At 49.3% G+C, this 16,883-nt stretch overlaps 2 protein-coding genes and 1 non-coding gene across 4 annotated transcripts; 1 reads left to right on the top strand and 2 right to left on the bottom strand.

The window, feature by feature from the left end:
- Positions 1-891: 891 nt before the first annotated feature.
- BUD23 (BUD23 rRNA methyltransferase and ribosome maturation factor) lies at positions 892-11,868 on the bottom strand. 2 transcript variants are annotated; one of them, XM_077140941.1, is made up of 12 exons: positions 11,718-11,868; positions 11,588-11,625; positions 10,118-10,213; positions 9,947-10,029; positions 9,767-9,863; positions 7,670-7,766; positions 6,651-6,701; positions 5,866-5,951; positions 5,594-5,639; positions 5,235-5,293; positions 1,295-1,384; positions 892-1,173 (listed from the first exon to the last, which is right to left on the bottom strand). In XM_077140941.1, the coding sequence occupies exons 1-12, from the start codon at positions 11,763-11,765 to the stop codon at positions 1,119-1,121; spliced, it is 846 nt and encodes a 281-aa protein (XP_076997056.1). In that variant the 5' UTR covers positions 11,766-11,868; the 3' UTR covers positions 892-1,118. The 2 variants fall into 2 exon arrangements, with proteins under 2 accessions (XP_076997056.1, XP_076997055.1); XM_077140940.1 differs by lacking the exons at positions 11,588-11,625; positions 11,718-11,868 and adding an exon at positions 11,366-11,557.
- LOC143667851 (small Cajal body-specific RNA 20) lies at positions 1,833-1,966 on the bottom strand. The gene has a single exon (XR_013168161.1).
- A 57-nt stretch (positions 11,869-11,925) lies between the features above and the next one.
- On the top strand, positions 11,926-13,117 carry DNAJC30 (DnaJ heat shock protein family (Hsp40) member C30). Its single transcript, XM_077140946.1, has one exon. It carries the CDS (start codon positions 11,971-11,973, stop codon positions 12,649-12,651), a length of 681 nt encoding a protein of 226 aa, XP_076997061.1. The 5' UTR covers positions 11,926-11,970; the 3' UTR covers positions 12,652-13,117.
- Positions 13,118-16,883: the final 3,766 nt, after the last annotated feature.

Genomic DNA, 16,883 nt, shown 5'->3' with positions numbered 1-16,883 from the left:
AGCTGCCCATTTTGTGAAATTTTTATGTAGAATAAACATTTGGATCTGTACCAGGGCTCTGCTCTCCATTTCTCACTGTCCAGTGTCACGGCCTTGGAACTGGGGGTGGGAATGTACGTGACACTTAGGGGATAGGGACGGACAAGCCAAGGATTTCCATCTTCCTCAACTCTCCCCCTACCCCAAGGCCTTTGATGTTCACGGGCCTGACTGTCCTATAAGGAAAGTACCATTTAGCGGCTAATCTTCAGCCTACTCTGTGAGATCAGGCCAAGTCTGACACCTGAGAACTTGGACCCTGTCCCAATTCATCTCACGTGCCCTTTCTCTAACCTCAGGGTACCCTCCTGAACTCCCAGGTCTCTATCCCAGGCAAACCAGCCCTCCGTCGCTCCAGCCCTACCCCTGAGTGTTGAGGCCTGTTAAGTCCTGTGCCCTCAGGTCCAGTCCCTCTTACCACCTTCCTCAGAAGTCGCAGGTAACCATGAGATCCCCTCAAGCAGACAGTTCCCCTACTAGACCCCCGTGCCCAGTGCAGGACCTGTCCTGGCCACCAGTAGAGAGGAGACAGGCCCCTGGCACAGAAGTAGTCAAGAGCTGAACTGGTCAACAGCTGATGATGCAGGAAAGCATGGTCCAGGACAGCCCAGCAGCGTCAGGCACAGTGTCACACCATGCTTTATCCTGACCATACTTTCCAACTGATTCTCCTCAACATAATCCTCCCTGAACAAAAGGCATTATCTGTGTTTCTTACAAATAAAAATAACACTTCCATACATTTAAGTCCTTTACACCTGATATCCGCCTGGTGAATCACTGGATTCTCCCTCCAACAGAGGAACTCAAGAAATTTCTTTAGGGCAGTAGCGCTAGAAAATGGCGAAAAACTTCACAAGAAAGTAGTTTATTGCTTTTAGAACAAAATAAGGTGCTCTCAGAACTTTCTTCAATGAAGAGAATCCTTTCAGAACTTTTTAGAACTTTTCGCAAACACTATTCTGTCAACAACGAAGCAGGCACTTCAATATGAAAAACTTCCCGGAGGGGAACGCCTGGGCTGGACAGCAGTTTGCAAGTGTGTGGACCCAGGGCTGTCCCATGGATACAGCTACACCTCAGAACCGGGGCCTGCGCTTGCGGCCGGTGTATTGGGTATCAGGCCTGACTTCCCTGTACCAAAGAAAGAACAGTCTCAGAATAAAAGGGGATCACCTGGGACCTATTTCAGACACATGTGAGCCCTCAGCGAAAACACTCACTCCTTGGATTCTAACCCTGGTAAGGTACTCACTTGCCCTGACGTCGGCGGCGCTCCTTCTTCTCCAGGACCCAGTCACGGCTCTTTCTCACCACCCCGCGCCTCGCAATCTTGTATGGAACCCTGTGCAAGAGATGTGTACTGTGAGCTGATGGACAGAGCTGCCCGGATGGCATGTGAGTTCATCTAGCCAGGGGAAAATGGTGAGTCAGAGGGCCTCAGATACCCAGATCCCCCTCTTTCAAATGTTTCATCATCCTTTCTGCAACAGAGATCCCCACTTCTAAACACTTCCCCCAACATCTGCTAGGTAGGCTGGAGGTGAGAGGCCCCACTCCCTTGCAGGCATCTTTGTGGGAGCTGACCACCTGTGGGGTATGCACACTCCTTGCCTATGAAGTCGGTAGAGGAAAAGCTACTTTTGGGGTAACCCAGGCCAGGATGGTGCACAAGAGAGCCTGAGAGTACCCAAGGAAAGCCAGAAGCCCCAGGCCCAGGGCTGCCACTTAAGGCCACCATCAGGCTCTGGGTTGGCCTGGCAGAGATTGACTGGGGGCTTCCCAGCAACAACAAATGTCTGAGGTAGGAAAACAAGGCTGCCCAGCTCATGGCAACACTGACGATGGTCCTCGAGGGCTGATCTTGGCCCTCTACCCTGGCTGAGGAGGAAAAGGACCTTCCCACAGCTCCATGGGAAAGAGGGCCTGTGAATGGGGGGCTTGAGGCCCCCAAACCAGATCCCCACCTAGCAGTTGGGACTGAACAGCTTCCAGCATAAATCCTAACTTCACTGGTTGCCTGGCATCTGAGAACAACTGCTCCCTGAGCATGCATGGCCCACAGATGGCCCAGTCTTTATGAACCAGTCTTGCTCTTGAAGAGCCGTGAATGGACAGGGACAGAGACTACAGACAACAAAGTGAGCACACGAGGCCACAGAGGTGTTGTGGCGGTGCAAAGGAAAGGAAAAGCAAGTGGGCCTCAGAGGTAAGCTGGTATGTGCACAGGCAGAGGGGGAAGACAGCATTCCCAGCAAGAAGCAATATGTGAAAATGAGGCAAGAACAAATATGTGAACATGAATGGACTGAGGGGAAGGGCAGGGCACAATAAAGCAGTCTCATTTACCTGGAGTCATGGGGACAGGAGGCGGCGGGCAGGACTGAGGCCAGAGCCGTGTGCCAGCCAGTGCATGGAGGACTGAGGGCCAGCAAGCAATCTGCTCTCCCTTTAGCAAACAGTGGGGAGTCAGCAAATGTTTTACACCAAAAAGAATGACATGACAAGATCTAGATTTTAGCAGACCTTGCTGACGGTTCAGAGAAAGTGGGGGTGGGAGGAAGGAGCCAGGTGAAAAGTAAGAGGCAACTGCAAGCCTGGATGGAGCTGGAGAGCAGGATTAATCCTGGGGAATCGAGAAGCGAAAACTGGGGGCAGAGGAGTGAAGAGGGGAAAAATTTGAGCCAAAGAAGGAACAACGGTAAGAAGGGTTATTGGGGGAAATAAGGGAAGCAGTGAAAACAGGGAATACCCCAAAATCAGGTGCTGAGAGAGAAGCAGTGACCACCAGTGGCAAAAGCCAGAGTGGGGGACTGAGGATGATTCTTCAAAGAATCTTCAAAGAAGTGAATCAGGAAAATCCTTGGCTTTCAAAAGAGCAGTTGAGGGGAATGGCAGAGAGGCCGGGTGGCAAGGATTAAGGAATGCACAGATGAAACAAAGCAGATGGGGGGGACATAGATTAGAGATAAATCAGGTGAAGATTTAAAAGAAAAAAACCTGTTTAACATTCACACAGTTATTTCAAAATGGCCTGAATGTGATGAGACAGAAGCCCAATTCTGTTTCCTACAGGCAACAGGCGCCTCCTCTTCCCTCCAGCCATCAGCGGGGGAGCAGAGCCCTGCACACCAGCCCAGGGTAAGGAGGACACCGTGCTGAGTCCTCCACACACGTGCTCCCCACACCTCAACCCACTGCCAAAGTGGGCGATACTCTCCCCCTTTCTACAGAGATGCACAGTAGGTGCTCAGGTTATAACTTACCCAAGCTTACAGTTAGGACATGCCATCTGAAGACACTGGTGTGAGGACAAAAGGGATCCTAAGATGAATGGAGGGAAGTTACTGAACTTCCTCTGTACAACAGATGGGATAATTCACTGGGAGTAAGAGGGGGCAACAAGTGATGGTCACTTTAATGCAGAGACATATAAGACAGCCCCAAACCCCCAAGGGAAAGGGGCTGGGGAAGCTAAGAGTGCCCAGGAGGCCAAGGGGTTAGACAGCATAAATCTGTGGTGGACGTGAGGCACATACTCACGGCCTTCAGTCATTCCTTCTCTGCCCAGTCCATCTTTTCCCCTTAAATGTCTTAAGACTTTTAACTCACATCAACCAGAACTAAGAAATAACCAGCTCATTCACTACCTTATAATTTACTATTCATTCAACAGATATTTAGAACCAATGTTAACATATTATTTTCAATGCCAGTGATATAAAATTCCAGTCCCCACACCACATTTGTGTTCTGTGATTTGGAGGGGTGAAGGGTGTTAAGAGAAAGAAAGAAAGGTCAGGGAAAATTACTGAAAATACTGAACAGAGGAATGACATATGCATTTAAGAAAAAGATCAGTCTTGCTGCTGTGCAAAAAATAAACTGAAAAAGGCAAAGACTGAAAGCAGGGAGCCAAGTTAGGTGGCTATTCAGTAATCCAGGCAAGAGCTGGGAGGAGCTTGAACTAGGGGATCACAGAGAAAAGGTCAGAATTGGAGTACACCAGGAAGGACAGAACTTGCGGAGGGGCTGGAAAAGATGTAAGAAAAGACTGAAATGACTGAAAAGAGTTAAGAAACAGGAGAGGAAATGTGTGGGGTGAAGACCTAGCGCTGTGTTTTTTGATGTCTGTGGGAAGCCAGGTGGAGATATGGAGGAGGCAGTATGAAAATCAGAGGTGGGGTTGAGACTGAATACATAAACTTAAGGGTTCTGAACCTACAGCTGGGATTTATAGTGGCATTTATACAGTGGTATTTACAGAGAAAGGATCCAGGCAGGGTCCCAGAGCACCAGAGAAGGAGCCAGCAGAGCAGACTGAGAAGGGATGGCCAGTGGTGCTGTGGATACCAGGACAGTGGATGTGGCATCCTGAAGGCCAAGTGAAAAATGCATTTCAGGAAGAGAGTGTTTGGCTGTCGGATCTCACTGAGCTGGCAAGTTAGGAACAGAAAAGAAAAAAAAAGATCAAGAAGTGACAAGACAGAGGCTGCTGGTGATCTTGACAAGAGCAATTTGTGACATAATAGAAACAAAAGTCCAAAAAAGTGGATTGAGAGAATGTAGGAGAGGAAGCAAGAGGCACAAGGACAAGGGGTTTTGCTATCAAGGGGAGCAGATAATCAGGAGTTATTATGGGTTAAGGGAGGGTTTTATTTTAAAAACAGGAGAAATGGTGCAGGATATCTGTGTGCCAACAACAACGGCAAAAGAGAGTCAAGACGAGGCTTCAGGAGAGGACAGGGAGAGCCGCCGCCACCACCAGAGCCCGGAGGAGATGGGGGTTCAACATGCAGGTGGAGGAGGGCAGCCTCAGGGGAGAACAAGGAGAGCTTGCCAAGCAAGGAGGGATGGAAGGAGTCATGTGCAGACTTAAAAACGAAGCCAAAGAATGAAATGTGACCCCACCAGGCAGCATACAAAAAAAAAAAAAAAAAAAAGAGACATGGCTGCCCAGAAATCAAGAAGGGTCTCAGCCCCCTAAGCCCTGAGGGAGGAACAGGCATAGTCCAAAGGAGGACTCTCATTCTAATGCCATCTTGGTGTCACTGCTGCATCTGACCAGGGAGACCTGGACCAAAGCAGAGAGAAATGGGAGTCGTCCTGTTGCCTCCACTTTCCCTCTGCCATGTCTAATAAACATGGCAGCAGTGACCCCCTGGCCCTCAGGCAGGGCTAAGCAATTGCTTTACCTTTCGTTAGTGAACGTGGACTCCCTCTCCTTGCCTCCATCCGTACACTCGTTCAGCCCCTGCAGAAACCAAAGTGATCTTAGACCACCCTAGAGATCTCTCAATCCACCTGGCCCATCCCCAAAGGGTTAGGCACCCAGGCCAGAACTCCTTTCAGCAGGTCCGAGGCCCAGCCCCATAGGAAGGAACCAAAAACTCTTTTCTGGGACCTGGGGAGCAGAGATCCTGCCTCTGATTCCAGAGGATTTGGGCCAGCCAAGCTTTGTACTCTGGGGCTTTGGCCTGCTTTATGGCCATGTTCTCAAGCCATGGAGTCTAGAGTCCAAGAGACCTGTGCCTGTAAACCCAGGGGTGCTCACCTTAGGCAGAATGCTTGAAGGCCCAGAAAACAAGCAGAGATAGAACCTGAAACAAGAAGGTGCAGAGTGAGAGCTGGGCTCATAAAGCTTTGCAGGGAGAGTCCCGTCATCCCTGCCTCCCTCTCATGAACAGGAGTAGAAAGCATGGGCCTCTTGCCTGCCTGGGGCTTGATCACCCATCCCAGCACCACTCAGTGGCTTGAAAGGGATATACGGCTATCCTCCCTCCTCCAGTCCGGGTAGTGCCCTGTCCCCCCAACCCCAGCACTCACTTCTTTGCTCTGGCACTGTTGGGGTAGTCTACCACCACACCACCGGTGAAGCCAGCCTTTGTGGCCTGGGCTGTGATCAGCTCCAGCTGAGAGAAAGACAGAGTCAGGCAGGGAAAGCTGGAGGAGCAGACAGCGTCACTTCTGCTCCTGGGAAGAAGCCAGGCCAGTCCCAGGATGGACCTAGCCTGCGAGAATTAAAGGCTTTCTCTCTCTGATTCCTGCCAATTCTGAGTCCCAAAAAAAGTCAGGAAAAGGAAATGCAGGCTAGAGCCAGTCCTGGCGGACACTTCCCTCAGGGGATTACAGAGCAAAGCATCTCTCCTAATTCTCACCTTCTAGCCAGGGACCCATCTCCCCACTCAAATGACATGAAGGGTCATCAAGTGGGACCCAGTCTCATCTGGGCTTGCCAGTGACCCCTTGTCTTTCCAAGTCTGCACTTCCTCATTCACCATCCATCAGAGGACAAATGTCAATGTCCTCCATCCCCTCACTCCCCACTTATTCACATGGTTATAGAAATCAGTATTATCAATAATACCATCTTCCTTTTCAAGAGGAAAAAAACCATCCTGCCCCACCCCCACAGTGTCCAGCCTCTTCCATCAGAGATCACTGGTGCAATCTCAGTTGCTCACTCCCTCGTTTTCCCATCAATCAGCCTAAAGCTCCTCGTCCCATCACTTCCCATAAACAGGATGGCAGGTGAGTGAAGAGCGGGATAGTCACCTGTTCTGGGCACCCCTCTCCTATTCCCTGCATCTCTAAGTAGAAGAGGGGCTCACCTGCTCCGAGTTCTCAGGATACAGCTGCAGGACAGCTCGGGCTCCACGGGCCTGCAGACAAACAGAAACATGGCTTTCTTACAAATACCCAATGGGTCAGGACTTGAAGACTTCCTTCACTAAATATTTGCTAAATTCCCATTATGCACAAGATACTGTTCTTAGAGCTGGGGATGGCAGTGAACCTCACATTTTAGTGGGGGAGGCAGCTAATTCACAGTAAGTGCCAAAAAGATGGAAAGTGACAGAAACAGTTTAGTTTACTTCTGGTTCAAGGAAAGCCTCTGAGTGACACTGAGCAGGGACCTGAATACAGTGGGGAGCTGGCTGTACAAACATGAGAGAAGGGCAAACACAAAGACCCTGAGACGGGCATGCTGGTAACCAACTCTTGGAACTTCAGAGTGAACCCCAGTGTGTGAGTGGGAGAGACACCTCATCTAAAGAAACAACCCATCCGAGGTAAGCCAGTGAAGGAGGGGACACTAAAGAGACCTACACACATCCAGTTCCTTTAGAAAAGGAAAATAACTCATTTTCAGGACTTGGATCCTAGTAAATAAAAGAAATCAAAATACAGTCTGTTTAAAGACCAGATAAAGCTAATACAGACTCTCTCAGTGGCAAATAACCACCCAGTTCCCTAGCAGAGCAAAGTGTTGGGATGGGAGGTGGGGTGCAGCGGTAAGTCTCGGAGATGTGTACACTGACAGATGTTTTCTGTTGTGACCAGACACAATGTCCCTATCCTCACTCTGCTCATGCCATGCCCCCAAACCAACTTCTGATTAAATTTCGGCATAGCAGATACAGGAAATGTCCTCAACAGAAGTAGGCCCTATTCCAAGCCAGTAAATCAAGATGGCCCACAGAACCTGAACTTGGGACAAGTGATCACAATAAGGTCCTGCCACCCCCTGGAGTCCCATGTGAATGGCCTTTCCCTAGGAGACCTTCACTTCATCATTCCAGCTGCAAGGTGAAGGAGGGCCCAAATGGGGAGGGAATCTCATACTCACCAGAACCGAATAAAGAGAAGAAAAAAAGCAGTACAGGCGCTTGGCAGGGATGTCAGATTTCTTGTTAGCATTGCAGAGCCACTGCACAGCAGAAATGCTAATAAGAAAAGAGCCTGGTCGGGAAATTGCACACCATCCCCCCTCGCCCCCACCACATCTACCCTTTTGAGACTGACACCATCCATCACTGATCTCCAGGTGAAGCCCTCCTACCACAGCTCCCTGTCTTGGAATGTGCAGGTCCACCTAAGTCACTGTTCTACAACACTGGACCCCACTCGGTATCCAGAAGTCAATGCTGACTTCCTTGCAGCAGGCCCAAGGAAGTACTGCCTCAACCTTGTTTCTAAATGCCTCGGAACTTAAATTTAAATACTCAAGTGTGTCAAGGCTGCCTCTGTCCAGCTAACTAACCCTTTGTTCCTTCCTCCATTCAAGGGAAACATGCCCTACAGTCAATATACACAGACATTCGTTCACCCTCCCCCCAAACTGTTTCCTTCAACTGCACCTGTTAAAGTGTCTTCATAGTCCTTGAACATGTAATATACTCTGCTTTCTGGCCTGCTTCTCCTCAGTGACATGCCCACACATCCAGAGAAGCCCATCCACCCCCAAGCCCCGCTGGTTTGTCCAACTGCCTCTCCCAGCTTTACTTTCCCCTATCCCTCTCCTGGGTCTGCATTCATTACCACCTTAATTAGATTATTTCAGAAACCCTCTTTCACCTTACAAGAATCTTCCTAAAACAAAAACCGGATCCTGTCATTCCCCAGCTTGAAAATTTTTGACAGCTCCCCACGTCCTGCCCAACCTCATCTTCCATGATCTTTTTCATTCCTCCCTCTGATGGGCTCCTTTCTCCACCCAGTTCTGTACCTCTGCTCACACCGCTCCTTCACTCAGAAACCCTCTCCTTGAGTCTGAATTCCTTCAGCCTTCAAGACAGCCCCAAACCTCCTCCTTCTTGAGGCTTTGCTGCACGCTCCTGCTCCCCTTCAGAGCCTCGTCTGGCAGGCCCGGCTCCCTTAGTGCACACTTTGCCTGGGTTTAGCTGCCTGGCCCAACTGTGTCTTACATGCCCAATAAACTCTAAAGGCAGGGACTGTGTTATTTCCACATTTCCTCAGCACTGCACACAGTGTTATCAACAAAACAAAACAAAACAAAACACGGATACACCAACTCTCTTACAAAGAAAAGACTACTTTTAAAACACACAGATCATAACTGCTATTTTTTTTTGCAACCTAGAACAATTTACCCAATCACGACAAAAAACACTACCCTAGAAATGGTCTTTGTTTTAAACTTGTTTCCAGATATAACCTATTTCCTTACCTAGAATAAAATCTCCAAATCCAAAGTTCCTCACAGATAACTCTGCAATTCCTACCACTCAATCTAGGATCCAGGGGGTCTCTACCAGATTAAGCTACAACTTCCTTTCCTTTTCCCTACCTCCATCCTCATCACCAAGACCCTAGACCCGATATTGCACAGAACTTACCACAGAAGACAAAGAAAAACTTTACACTTCTAACAGTAATTTCCATTTTCTAAAATCTGTTATCAAGGTACACACCCAAAGTCCAAATTACTTGACTCTGACCACCTAGAAAGAACTGAGCCTCTGAAGAGACTCAACTGCCTGGGCCATTCCCTACTTCAGAATTCTCAAAACAGAAGGCAACAAGGCTCTTGGGACCCTCCCCTACCACCCCTGCTACACACATACAAACACATATGCACACAGAGCAAACAGAATCTATACTAGTGGTGCCTGAACCTGGCAGTGCAGACAGACCATTACGGGAGAAGAGAGTTCTGAAATACAAAAATGTTTCTCGGCCTTACTCTAACCTTATAAATCTGAAATTCCCAGTACACACACACACTTTTTTTTTTTTTTTTTTTGGCATGGACAGGCTCTGGGAATCGAACCTGGGCCTCCAGCATGGCAGGTGAGAATTCTACCACTGAGCCACCGTTGCACTGCCCAGACATACATTTTTAAGTAGGCTATGTGATTCTGCTACACAGCCCGGTTTGGGAAGCCTTGGTCAACGCCTAAAAAGAGGAAGAAATGACTCTCACCTGATACAACCGTCAAAGGACCCTGGTTTGAAGGGGACACCCTGGCCCATGTCTCCCAGAAGCAGATCGCCCTCTGTGTCTCGGTCCAACGCTGCATCTATATTGGAGAAGACAAAGTCATGGAAATAGCTGTCCTCACACACGAGGAACCCACCCCACTGTCCGACGGGACTCACTTACCCAACATGTCCGGGCTGATGTCAATGCCCACCCAGTAGTGCCCTTCATCCGAGAGGTAATCTCCGCTCAGCCCAGAGCCACAGCTGGAAGTCACAAACAAACAGAAACCACAGGTTGAGCAGCAAAGGGAGGTGTTCCACCTGGACCCTCAGAATCAACCCAAGAGCTTACCCGATATCCAGCAGGTAACAGGGCTGACCTTCAGGCAAAGAGAGGAGCTCCAGTGCTCGCTCAGCCATCTTGGTCTGGACCTCGATCATCCGGGAACTGCAAAGGCAAAAACACAAGTACAAGGGGCTCTGGGCTAATATCCCCCAGACCAAAAAAAAAGCAAAGAGAGAAAAAAGGGACAATTATCAAAAGGTACTCTTTCCTGATTCCTTCACCTGGTAATTCTACTTTGGAATCAAGAAACTCAACTACAACTATTTAAAAGTGACCCCAAAAGTCCACATCATACAACATGTTATTTTCTTGTGACACCAATTATAACTGTACCTGCAGCAGAGCTGACACTAGGGAGCAAATCACTTAGCTAATGACCAACCACTGGGTACCTGAAAATCCATCAGGCTTTGATGGTATTACTTATTAATAATCTATTTTCTGGAAGAATATACTACAGCTGTTCTCATATGTAAGAATCAACAACGCTTTTGCGTAACAAAGCACCTACAGCAGTGCTGCCCTCTTGAAATACAATGCAAGCCATGTGACTTTACAGTAGTCATGGCCAAGAAGAAATTAAAGAAATCAGTAAAAGTAATTTTAGTAATAGTCAACCTAACCCAAGATGCTTAATAATATACTTTCCTTAACCCAATATGCCCCCAAATACTATTTCAAAACATAATCAACTCAACAAAATGGCCAGTAAAATATATTACACTTTCTTCATACTATACAATTCAAATAAGCCAAGTTTTAAAAGATAGCTTCTGGCTAGCTTGATGGCCAGAGCAAGTCAGTTACAAAATACCTGGGCTCTCCAAGTTAAAGGGAAAGAACCACACACAGTTCTCAAAATGCCTAAGGCTTAAAACAGGGCTCTGCAGCTACAAAAATGTTTATATTTTCTACATAATGATAACTGGGCCTGAGGTTCTCGCTGACCCTCTGTCTCAGACTCCTTCACAAAAAAGGAAAGGATGAATATCTAGATTTTTCTACAGAGTAGTGTTTGGAAAGGGCTGACTCAGAAGCCCCTGCTCCAGCCCTTACCTGCTAAATGACTCCAAGTCACCTAGCCTCTAAGAAATCCAGATATCTACTTCAACGGTCAATATTATGTCCCACCCCCAATAACACTGACCCCTTACAGGTACACTCAGTACTGCCTACTGCCTACTTTGCCACATGCTTAAAAACAAGTCACCGTGTTAAACTCTGAAAATAACCTAGGGAACCGGGTATGCTCACCCCCGTTTGAGCGATGAGGTGACCGAGACCCAGAGAGGGTTGGGTGGTTTACTTAAAGTTGTCTCTGCCAGCAGGTCTAGTGGATGGGTTCGACCCAGGCACCCCCGCCTTCCCACCACCCCAAATTCGATGCGCCTTCCAGACTCTGTCTGCATTCCGGGGCTCGCCAGCCACCGGCCCGTCCCCACCCTCGACGCCGCGCGACATCCAGGCTCCCCTCACTTGCGCACGTATTTCCCGGCCTCGTTCTTGTTGTAGAACTGCGGAAAAGAGAGAGAGCGGGTAGATCAGGGGAAGAATCGAGACGCTGCGGCGCTGGGGAGGGAGGCTGTCGGCCGGCCCCAGGCCTCACCAGCTCCGGGGGTCCGCTGTGCTCCGGTCGCCGCCCGCGACACGCCATTCTCCCGCCTCTGAAGCACGCCGAGCGCTAGCGGCGCGCGGCGTCCGGCTTTTATGCCTTCAGCCCGGCGACCGCGCCGTAATGCGCATGCCCCACTCCTCCCCCGCCTTCTTTCTACCTGATTGGCTGTTAGGCCGACGCGCTACGGACAACCCGCGCCTCCCATTGGCCAGTTCATCTTGCACCTCCTTCCGGGTTATGCAAGATGGCAGCCAAGTGCTATCTGAGGTGGCCTCGGATGTTACTGTGGACGTTGTGGCAGGCCCGCGGAGCGTCGCCAAGCCTGGGATGGAGTCTGGACCTAGGAGCAAGGACTTGTTCTCGGGGCGTCGGCCCACACTCGCGCACGGCGTTATATGACCTGCTCGGGGTCCCCTCCACGGCCACCCAAGCGCAAATCAAGGCGGCCTATTACCGGCAGAGCTTCCTCTACCACCCGGACCGCAACTCAGGAAGCGCCGAGGCTGCCGAGCGCTTCACGCGCATCTCCCAGGCCTACGTGGTGCTGGGCAGTGCCACCCTCCGTCGCAAGTATGACCGCGGCCTGCTTAGTGACGAGGACCTGCGCGGACCCGGGGTCCGACCCTCCAGGACCACCGCGGCTGACGTCGGCTCGCCCCGCAGCCCGCCGGCTTCCTCTCGCGCCCAGGGCCGGGATCAGGCCGCTCCGGGCGCTAACCGCACCATATTTGACTTTGACGCTTTCTACCAGGCTCACTACGGAGAACAGCTGGAGCGCGAGCAGCGCCAGAGGATCCGGCGCGAGGCTCTTCGCAAGCAGCAGGAGGCCAAGGCCAAGAAGGGCTACGGCTGGGACGAGACCCGAGACACAGCTTTGGTCTTCCTTCTCCTTGTCATCTTTGTCCTGATCAGCTTTCCTGTTTAATGGGAGAGAGGAGGGGAGGGGAGCAGCCCCCGGCTAGTCCCAAGAAAATGGCCTTTCCTGCCTGCCGAAGCTTGTATCTTCCCTAGTCCCCCTCTACTGGGGATCCGAAGGAATCTTCCACCCTCCTCAGTCCCACCTGCCCGGCTTAGCGGTTGAGCTGCACGTCCCTCCCCTACGGTCCAGAAAAGGAGGCTTTTCCATGCCTAAGGCCCCGAGATGAACTGTTCCAAAAGGCCAGGTGTGAAGGGTCAGAGAAGGGTTTTCTGGAGTCCCCTGGGTGAAGGCTTCCAGAGGTTGCCTCCTGATCTTGTCAACTTCTGGAACACTTGCTCCGCCTTTGTTGTAAAGCCTGGAGCAAAAATTGGCTCTTGCTGCCCCACATGCGTACCATGGGACTCCTCTATAACCTTGAAACTGTGCCATGTAACTAATTGTTGGCGGACGAAAGAAAAATTCTGGGGTTGTATGACATTTGTCTTTATGTGAATTCCCCAAGCCACAGGTGAGAGACCTAATCTAGGGTAAGAATGAGATGTGTGGAAACCTAGCCATTCCTCTCTTGTTGGTGCCAGACCCATTCCCCCTTCTGCTGGTGGCATGTGGGAATCGGAAAACAGTTACCAGGCATAAGGAATGAGTGTTCTTGCCTATATTTATCTAACTTGTGACCTTGGAGAAGTTACTCTGGATGTGATGGCAGACAAGTAAATCATCTGCTCTCAAGGTCTGTCCTTTATGCTTTATGATCTGTAGTTCTGATGGGCTCAGTGAATATAATGTGCTGCTAGTAGGGCTGGATTCATCTATGGGATGGTGCACACCTCACCCCTTTACCAGCCAGCCCCATCGCTAGCTTGCAGCCCATTCCCATCAAGAAACAAGCAAACTCAGAGCTTGAGTCTCGTGAGTGGGCTGTCCTTCTGTTTGATATGCGGTGTTTAGCACAGAGCCCACAAGCCAAGTCCTTGAAAAAAGGCTATTTAAGGCTGAGGGACACTTTTGAGGGTTGAGAGCAGAGAGCACAGGAACATTTCCCTGAGAAACAGGAGAGGTTTCCTTATCAAGGGGGAAACTGTTCCTTATTCAGAGCTGGCTGCAGGTTTTTGTTTGTTTGTTCTGTTTCTTTCTTTTTTTTTTTTTTTAACATGGGCAGGCACGGGGAATCGAACCCGGGTCCTCTGGCATGGCAGGCAAGCATTCTGGCCTGGTGAGCCACCGTGGCCTGCCCTGTTTATTCTGTTTCTACTTAGCACTAAGCAGTTGTTCATCCCTTGGTGGGGAATTGGTTGGCAGTGGAATTGTAGGTGCCCAAGAGTTTATGCAGTGGGCCTGAGTGTAAAGCTGTGGGATGGGAGAACTTTCAGGAGGTCTGCAGCAAAGGTGAAGCCCCAGAATCTAGGGTCTAGTCAAAGCCAGAGGTACTTTGGTAAAGTAACACTAGTTCCTCCACTTTTTTGCGTAAAATCTTTCTATAAATTGGGATAAACTCGCAATTGGGATAGTCCAACTTGGTCTCTCAGAAACTGTTTGATCCTCTCTGGCGTTGGAGGTTGGACAAGCTCTTAGCCACAGCTTGCAGTGACCACATAATTCAGTTGTAAAGATTTGAGCCTGCCCTGGTTTAAACCTGCATGGCTCATTGAGCCTTGATTTAGGGGATGGGAGAACATGCACTTTAAAAAAGAACATTTGCTGTTGTGACATTTCATATTTGAAAAACAAGAGAGGAAGTCTGCTGTTTTTGAAATACAAACTACAGGAAGTAAAGCTTAGCAAAATGTACAGAAGTTAATGATTTTCAGCCAAGGAGGTGGGGAATGGAAATCCTTGGGGCAGGAATTTTTTTTTTCTGCCAAAAAAGGTGTTTTTGTGGTTATTGTTTTTGAGTTAAAACACCATGGTCGTTGCTGGGACCTTTCTTATTGGCCCTTTGACATAGACCTCTCAAGTTTGTTTTCTCTTGGTGAAAATCAGAACCAAGAACATACCTTGGGGCCACAGAACCCAAAGGTGGACAGAAAGTTCCAGAAACTTCCAGGCAGGAGGAAGACCCTGACTACCTCAAAATTCTAGAACATTCCATGCAATTCTCAGCAGGGTAGTTAATAAAGTTTATTCACCATACAACTCGAAGCCTTTCCCATTGTCCAAAACCAGGCCTCCTCTACTCTGTTGGTTTCTGTCCCCACCTGCCTCAGGTCTTTTCAGGCCAAACCCAAAGAAAGAGGAACCCTACTCTGTACCCGCCTTAGAACTGAGTTTGGCCTCTGCATGAAAGTTGAGGTGTGTGGGAGCACCTTTAAAGGACCACGTCTAGATCCCTTGGTAACATCCCTCCCCTCCCAGTCCTTCCTCTGTGGTCTTGTCCTGATTCTTCCTTTCTCTGCTGCTTGCCTGCCCTGGATTCTAGCCCCTGCCTTCTAGAGGCTGCTTCCAAATTCCTCATAGTGGAAGGAGACATGCCCACCCTTAAGTCCCTTTTCTCCATTTGGTCACAAACCAAAACAAAAGTCTTTGGAAACCTGGACCAGCAGTGGGAGGCCAGAGCAGGACGGGCCCAGCCTGTCCCAGGCTGTGGTTTGGGGATCGGAATGGGGTACAGGTACCAGGCTGAATGAGCAACAGGCACATGTCCAGTGGGGAGACAGGCAACAAGGCAGGAGTGTCAGTTGTTTCCTGTGTTTAGGCAATTGTTGTTCTTGTGTTTGGATTTGATCAGGACCTTTATTTTTTATTCCTCTTGAGCCAAATTGTATTTTCCCAGTGTTGTCCTTTATTTATTGCTGGGTAAAATGGCCCTTTACAAATTTCAGTGTTGAGAGAGTAGGACTTCCTGCTTCTTTCTGAGGTTCTGGTGTTCCATTTGCTGAGTGCACCTTTTCCTCTATAATGGACCCAGTATGAGCCAAGATTATTGATGAGAATAGCGTTTGGCCAAAGAGTTCTGTTCAGTTATGCCCTGATTGACTCTGAAAGTTCCTGTAGCCACAGTCTGAGGCCAAAACACAAAAGTGGAGCCCAAGTGAGGGCTACCAACATACTCTCTTTGGGAAATGGGGGTGGGGGGTGGCAGCTATGTCTCAGAACTTTGGGCTTCCTGGATGCTGCCCAGGCCCCACAAAGAGAGGTTGAGAGAAGGCACAGATGGGTAAGTGGTGATGCTACTTCAGTCCACTGTCTCTTGAATCTCTTTGCACTAGAAAATTGGGCAGTTCCTCAGCCCTGCAATGAGGTGACATGCTGCCACCTGTCATGAGCAAGATCACGTGGGAAAGTCCCACCTAGCCTGCCCTCAGCAACTTGCGCTCAGGCCCCACTTGCAGCCCTGGTGGCCTTGGAATTTCTGCAAAGCAGTCAGGTGTCCCTCTGTTGAGATGTCTTAAGATGATAGTAAGAGTTTGGTCTGAATTGTGTGACTTCACGTCCACCACAGCTCCAAGAAGCCAGTACAGAATTCCTCTCACATTCTGACCTGAGGCCACTGTCTCACTTTTAGTTCCACTGGGGCCCTGTAGGTCCTATGGTGGTCTTAAGGTGGTCTGGTCCTGGCATCCTTCCTTTGCCCTCTCAGCATTCTCACCCTCAGCCCTGGGAAGGGACTGTCCCTAGGGGAAAGAAAGGCTGTTTCAAGAGGCCTGAGAGCAGACTTGTGGCTCACTGGTCACAGACAACCTGTTAACGATGCTTGGCTGGCACAATATCTTAAAAATAACCAACACTCAAAAATTGAGAGACTTCACATAAACATCTAGCTATCTGACATCTCTCAAAAAATAAGAAAGTGTGCTACCACTGTGCTCATATATCAGCATTATCACCATGGGAGAAGCTGAGTATCTGCCCTTTTAGACAGGACATTGCTCCCAGTTTGCTGCACTGCCCACCAACAGAGGTGAAGTATGAAAGGATATTTAACCACACACTTGCACCATTTTTGTCGTAATAGAGAAATAATTCTCTGTATCATTGATCTTTCATGTGGAAAAACAAAAAAGGACCATGCATTTCCAGAAAAATGGAAGAAGGTGTGTTTCATTGTGGGAATAGTCTGCTTTTCTGTCACCTTCCTGGCCCCTACAGGTGCCGGAGTTCACAGGTCCCTGGTCAGCAACCCATGTTGCCACTTCGTGCGGAGAGGTTGAGTGTAAATCTTATTTTCATCGTGGAACAAGAGGCCTACAGCAACGGCAAGGTCCCAGACATAACCGGAGGGGCTTTGGGACAGTAACCCC

The sequence above is a fragment of the Tamandua tetradactyla genome, chromosome 23 (assembly GCF_023851605.1).
Source record: "Tamandua tetradactyla isolate mTamTet1 chromosome 23, mTamTet1.pri, whole genome shotgun sequence".
Lineage (NCBI taxonomy): Eukaryota > Metazoa > Chordata > Mammalia > Pilosa > Myrmecophagidae > Tamandua > Tamandua tetradactyla.
This window is presented reverse-complemented; position numbering and strand designations above follow the sequence as displayed.

Coding starts and splice junctions, on each gene's coding strand:
- BUD23 (XM_077140940.1), bottom strand. CDS start 11,520: ATGCAGACAGAGTCTGGAAGGCGCATCGAATTTGGGGTGGTGGGAAGG. Junction 5,952..6,650: donor ATCCTGAGAACTCGGAGCAG/GTGAGCCCCTCT, acceptor TCTTTCTCTCAG/CTGGAGCTGATCACAGCCCA. Junction 1,385..5,234: donor TCCACGTTCACTAACGAAAG/GTAAAGCAATTG, acceptor TCTCTTGCACAG/GGTTCCATACAAGATTGCGA.
- DNAJC30 (XM_077140946.1), top strand. CDS start 11,971: ATGGCAGCCAAGTGCTATCTGAGGTGGCCTCGGATGTTACTGTGGACG.